We start from the raw sequence: 6089 nt of genomic DNA, 5'->3' as shown, positions 1-6089 counted from the left end.
CCAAGCAGTGCGTCAAGGACATATCAGACATCAGACACTTATTAATTCATGGCTATACAAGCCTCTGCAAGGTGCTGCCTTCAACTCAGGAACGCTGATGCTACACATAGCAAGGTCCAGGCACACACACAGAGACACAGAGACACAGAGACACAGAGACACAGAGACACACAGACACACAGACACACATACAGACATACACACATACACAAACACAGAGCGAGAGAAAGCGATTCCCTCTTGCCAGCCTTGACAGCCGAACAGTATAAAAAATCACAGGAATCTGAAACTTCTCTACCTCAGGGCAGTATTGCCTTTTTGATCGACAGCTGAATGAGATGAGAGGTAGATAGCGAGAGACAGAAACTCATGTTCATGTTCGGAGTTCATGGCTGAGCAATGTGCCCAGTCTGCACGCTTTCAACTCTACTAAACAGACCTAAGTACCAGAACCCTTTAGTAAGTCCTCCTCTCCCTCTGCTATGGCCGCAAACTGAGGCATGTTAGGTTAGTGTTAAGTGTTAAGCATTAAGTGTTAAGTGTTAGTGTTAAGGGTAAGTTTTAGGGTTAGAGTTAGCCCACCTGTTGTTGGCGGTGAAGTTGGCAGCCAGGGTCACCCCGCTGCTGCCCGCCTCCCTCTTCTTGGGGCCGGTGGGGGAGTCCATGCTACCCACACTTCGGGAGCTACTGGGCAGAGGGAACGCCCGCGGCTGGTCATCCTGGAGGTGGTGAAGAGAGAGAGAGAGAGAGCGAGAGAGAGAGAGAGAGAGAGAGAGAGAGAGAGAGAGAGAGAGAGGGATAATTCATTAGAGTGACTAATGTTGAGGAGGGGTTTAGTAAAAAAATTGGAGAGATAGTTAAGGTGAACAGATACATATGCATTTTTATTTGCACACACACACACAAACTACTGCCGTTTCATTGCACCGCAGCTCATCCTCTCGACTAAAGGTTACCACTGTTTGCCATGCCAATTAGCAGGCAAAATAACATACATATAATTTAATCTCTCATTTAGCTTTCATGGGCACTTTCATGTAGTACTCACTGTGGACTCATTGCTGAATGTATGTGAAATAACAGCAGGTTTCTAAGCACTGACAACACTAGCACTTTCCAAAGGCTTCATAAATATAGCACAGCTAGGAACAAAGGTGAACTGTTGTTATATAAAGCCTAGCGTGTTAGCTTTCTGTGGGTAACACCGGCCCATTTGCTGACGAGCTGAGCCAGAACAGCAGGGGTCGTGGGCCGCAGGCGGGAAGAGGGGGCGGGGTGTTGGTGTTGGGGTGCTGCTTTACCAGAATGTTCCAGGTGGTTCGGTCCGGGGAGGCCTTGCTGAGACTGGCCAGTTTGCGGCGGCCACTTGAGCTGCTGTCGAACAAGGCCAGGAAGTCCTCCGAGCGCTCCTCGCTGTGAAAGAAAACAACACAAGTCTTAAAAAGCGATACAAAAAAGTTGGTAACACTTTAGTTAACACAGCCCTCTTTGTATATGAGGAAACTGGATGTACTGCAACAACAGACACAATATCACAATTATTAGAATTATACCACTTGGATACTCCTAATAATTGACACTTTGTTCTAACATAAAACTAGGTTTAAGGGTTACAGAACATAGAGAGTTATGTAACTGAAGAGCATCAATGAGTTGTTTTTTCCAGGTCATTGGTGGGAACACTGTTCTTGATCATGTAGTTATAGTCTAATAAGGGCTATGAGATTTCATGACACGGATCAAGCTGATCTCTAATTATTAACGGTATCTCCTGGATCAAGAGCCGTGCTAATGAGCTGATCCTGTTAGCAGATACAGCCTACTGCAAGAGTCTTCATTTACGTAAGGCACCGCACGCCTCCGTTGGCAACCGTAACGCAGTTCTACGCCTGACTGACCAGGCACTGCGTAGGTGTGTGTGTGCTTGTGTGTGTACTTGTGTGTGTGTTTGTGGGTGTTTATATGGAGAGAGAACAGATCGGCCCAGTGAGTCTTATTTCAGCCATACACACACACACACACACACAAACACACACACACACACACACACACACACACACACACACACACACACACACACACACACAGACACACAGACACACACAGTAGCTGCAAAACCAGCCAGCGCTAAAAGATGGAACCATATCTCCGAACGAACCCAAAACAGCTACATGTCCTTGGAAACCTTATCTGTGAGTCCTCCACTAAAGTGCCCTTGTATTTTGTATTGCTTGCGGAACAGAAGTGTGTGTGTGTGTGTGGGGGGGGGGGGGGGGGGGGGGGTTTGCAGGGTAACAGCTGCAAACATGCACAAACTGTGCCCTTGATTCATGCATGGTATCAGTACTCTCACCAGGTCACACCAGCCCCCTCACAACACACACACACACACACCAGCTTTCCATGGTCAAAACAGACAAGTAAGAGATAAATGACCACACACACAATCACACACACATATGGCGTTCACACATGGCACTGCACCCTCATTCTCTCTCTGTGTCTCTCTCGTTTGCATTCAGATGCCGATGCACAGCTGATGGCGGCTGGGACAGATGCCTGACGCCTGGGCCTCCCCAGCCCACACCCCCTGCTTGCTCTCGGGTGCATTAGCATTCAGCCCGGAGCCTAACTGGAGCAGCTGAGCCAAGCCTGCTGGCACAATGAAATGCAATCCAATCCACCACTGCATTTTAAAAGACGCACATTCCTACACACACCCCCCCCCAACACACACACCCCAAACTCACACTCTCCTTTACAAGTGGGGAAAGGGCAGGTCACCGGATGACAGCTATGAAGGACTAAGAAGACAGCGGAGGGGTTGAAAGGGGAGAGGAAGGGTGGGCGGGTGGGTGAGGTGGGGAGTTGGATTGTCTTCTGCTTAAGTCCAGTGTTCTGGCATCCCAGAAGGCAGTGTGTGTGTGTGTGTGTGTGTGTGTGTGTGTGTGTGTGTGTGTGTGTGTGTGTGTGTGTGCAGCGGGTGCTGGCAGCTGCCAAACAATGGGCTTACCGAGAGCGCACACTTCTCCTTTCACCACTTCACCTCCTGTCCAACCCCCTACCCCCTTTTACCCCACCCCTCACACCCCCATAACCCCTCCCACTCTTGACAAAGCAGGGCAACACACCGTGGCGACAGCACTTCTGCCCCACCCCACCCCACCCTACCCTCTCCACCCCTATATCTTAACACCACTCCCCCTCATTCTGGCCATTCTGATTCAGAAGCTGCCTGCCCACAATGCTCATTGTCTCCTCCAGAGCCCTCCGGAATCTTCCGGGGTGCCAGCTGTTGCTCGGCTCGAGAGGAGAAATGCTGAGACAGCTTGTTAAAGGGACGAGAGGGGGCAAAGACGTAAGACTGCTCCAAAATCTAAATAGCGATAGATCAGTGGCCTCCTCCTCCACCCATAGACACACAGCCATACACACACACACACACATACATACCCCCCACACCCATACATCAAATCACACAAAGATTGTCGCTCTTCCAGTGCTCCGCTTGCCTTAAGACACAAGCTCAGGCATGCCCTGGTGCACGAATACGACCACGAGCGATGGTAAATACTTCCAATCTTCCATGTGTTAGGCTACTGCTCTTATCTGCCATTGGTCAAATACCCTGACGAGAAGCGGGCTGATACGCTCACTGCTATCTAACAATCTTCGAATGTTATCTAAAAATCAGAAGTAAACAAAAGATTCCAGGAGAGGCTGGCTGAATATAAAAGTTAAATTTGTCCAACGCTACATGATCGCATGTTATATTTAGTGTCTTTAATACAGTGAACTTAAATAATAAATGATAGACTAATATCTACATCCTATGTACAGATTATCAAATGTGATTTACTCTAAACCTAATCCTGCAAAAACACAAAGTAATACAAAAAAACTATAATAAATAAAGTCACATAATAAATATAAAGTTAATTAAGCATAAAGTACACAGTAGTGAAGGACACTTACCAATAGCCCCCCCACCATACTGAATAATCTCCATCCTCTTGGTGTCATTCACAGAAAGTAGCCAAAACTTTGGGGGAATGTCTTGCTTACCTGAGGCTGGAGTTGGCCTGCTGGTTCACCTGGGTGGTGCTGTTGGAGCGCCGTAGGTTCTTGATAGAGCGGGAGCCACTGAATGCAACATCGCCCTGGCAACAAGAGATGGGGTATCATTAGAAACCTTGTACTGTACAGTTACCAAGGTGATGAAGACTTAAATGTTGCATTGGAGGTGATGCTCGCTAAATATAACTGAACTGGACCCGATGCTGCTGCTGGAACAAACTGCAAAACAAGGTTTCTGGATTACACCCAATTACACACTTGTTTGCTTTGATACAGGTGGACACATTGCCCGGTTGATAACAGTCAGCAGAAACCTAATGCACCATCCATATAAGTGCTCAACTTTCACTCTCACCAGTGTATTACGTTTTCCTCTTCCTTCACTGGCCACGGATACAGACACGGAGCGGGAGAAGTATTTGCCCGGGGAGGCACTGCTCGGCCTCTTGGTCACAGAGAGCTGGGAGCCGGACAGGCTGAGGTCCAGCGCATCCCCTGCTCCTCCAGAGGCAATGGACGTGGGGCTGCGTGTTGCGTGCATTGTCACAAAGTCTATAGAGAGTGAGTGTGTATGAGTGAACGTGTGTGCGTGAACGTGAGTATGTGTATGTGTGTGTGTGTGTGTATGTGTGAGTGTGTGTGTATTTGTTTAAAAAAGTGACAGAAGAGAGAGGGGTTGGAAATCAGAGGTACCACTGTCAAGACCAAACAGATGGGTACATACCAGTCCCACAAATACTCAAAGGATTTAAAATGAATTAACTTAATTCATAAGGCATAAGCAAATACATGATGTTACAAGATTCACAGCCACTGTTGCTGCCAAACCAGCTAGGCTACATCTTACACCATTATAATGCATGCGTAACCTAAAGCGTAGTCTACAACGTAAATATGACATACATAGAACTAACATAGTAACATAGTAACTTTACTGCTGCAGCCAGTAAAGATGCGTAAGACGACCATAGCTACCTCTTTTTGATGACATCTAGTTAATGAAAAACTGCATCATACTAGCGACAAAAATTAACCCAGGCCACGGAAAAGCAGTCAGTCTTTTTACACAGGAGTATGCAACATTGTTGCCGACGCAGTAGCTAACTATACCTAATCGCAAGCTAATAGCACACTGATGTTACAGTAGAAAAGTTCACTGACCTGTCAGCACTACAAAGAAAGGTTTTCGTTATAACTTATAATGTCCATTCAATTCAGTTCTAAAAATGGTTAAGATCGGAAGTCTAATCATAACGTCTTCTTAATTGAACAAAAACACAAGTCCCATCAATCAAATGGCATCGTTAAACAACAATAATAAACAGTGATGTTAGCTAGCTTGTTGGCTAGCAATTTTGCGTGTATCATCACTGACGCGTTATTAGAAATATCTACTTGTGTGAACGTCCAGCAAGGTCCTTAATGTTGCCGATGTTAGCTACGTCGTCCAGCCGAAGTCGACAAAAATGCAAACATATGATTCAAGAGACCTATCCAGTAAACTCGATCACTACCTGCTTGGATGTAAGTCCAGTGACGTTAAGTGCTTGCTAAATCTTGTATCCATACAGTGAAATCGCTTGCCTCCCCCCATTACGGACCAAGGATAAACCCCCTTCCCAATACAGCAAAAATCAAATACAAAACAACTCACGACAGAATGCGCAGACCGATCGCCTCGAGGTTGAGAAAGACTCGTAAACCGTTTCAAGTCTTGTGTTAGTCCCAATGTAAGAGCCAGATAGCAAATGTAAGTTTGCGATTTCAGACAGTTATGGACCAACAATACAACATCTTCTCTTAGGCAACGAGAAAACACAAGAACTCCGCCCCTCGAAAACTGTGATTGGCAGTGAAATCCCTTTACCTCAGGACTACGGATGATCTGATAGGTTGCTGAAAAGTGTTTCTCATGAAAGCTTGGTTGACTTTGCAGGGAGGGGGTGTGTACGGAGGCTAGACAGCGGCAGATGTTTCAGTAATCCGTAGTGGGGGTCATAACATGTAACTTA

The 6089-nt window shown here is 46.6% G+C and overlaps 1 protein-coding gene across 1 annotated transcript in view; it reads right to left on the bottom strand.

Annotated features, from left to right (window-relative positions):
• cep131 (centrosomal protein 131) overlaps positions 1-4618 on the bottom strand; it is a gene marked incomplete at its 5' end in the record, with an annotated part of 23489 nt that extends 18871 nt beyond the window's left edge. The window contains 4 exons of the mRNA XM_080834056.1: positions 583-719; positions 1302-1413; positions 4066-4160; positions 4433-4618. Of these exons, the coding sequence (XP_080690182.1) occupies positions 583-719; positions 1302-1413; positions 4066-4160; positions 4433-4618 (530 nt within the window). The remainder of the gene's footprint in view (positions 1-582; positions 720-1301; positions 1414-4065; positions 4161-4432) is intronic.
• Between the last annotated feature and the right edge of the window lie 1471 nt (positions 4619-6089).

This window comes from Sprattus sprattus (genome assembly GCF_963457725.1).
Source record: "Sprattus sprattus genome assembly, chromosome: 3".
In the NCBI taxonomy this organism is placed as follows: domain Eukaryota; kingdom Metazoa; phylum Chordata; class Actinopteri; order Clupeiformes; family Clupeidae; genus Sprattus; species Sprattus sprattus.
Note: the sequence above shows the minus strand (reverse complement) of the source record. Positions and strands in the feature narration are given on the sequence as shown.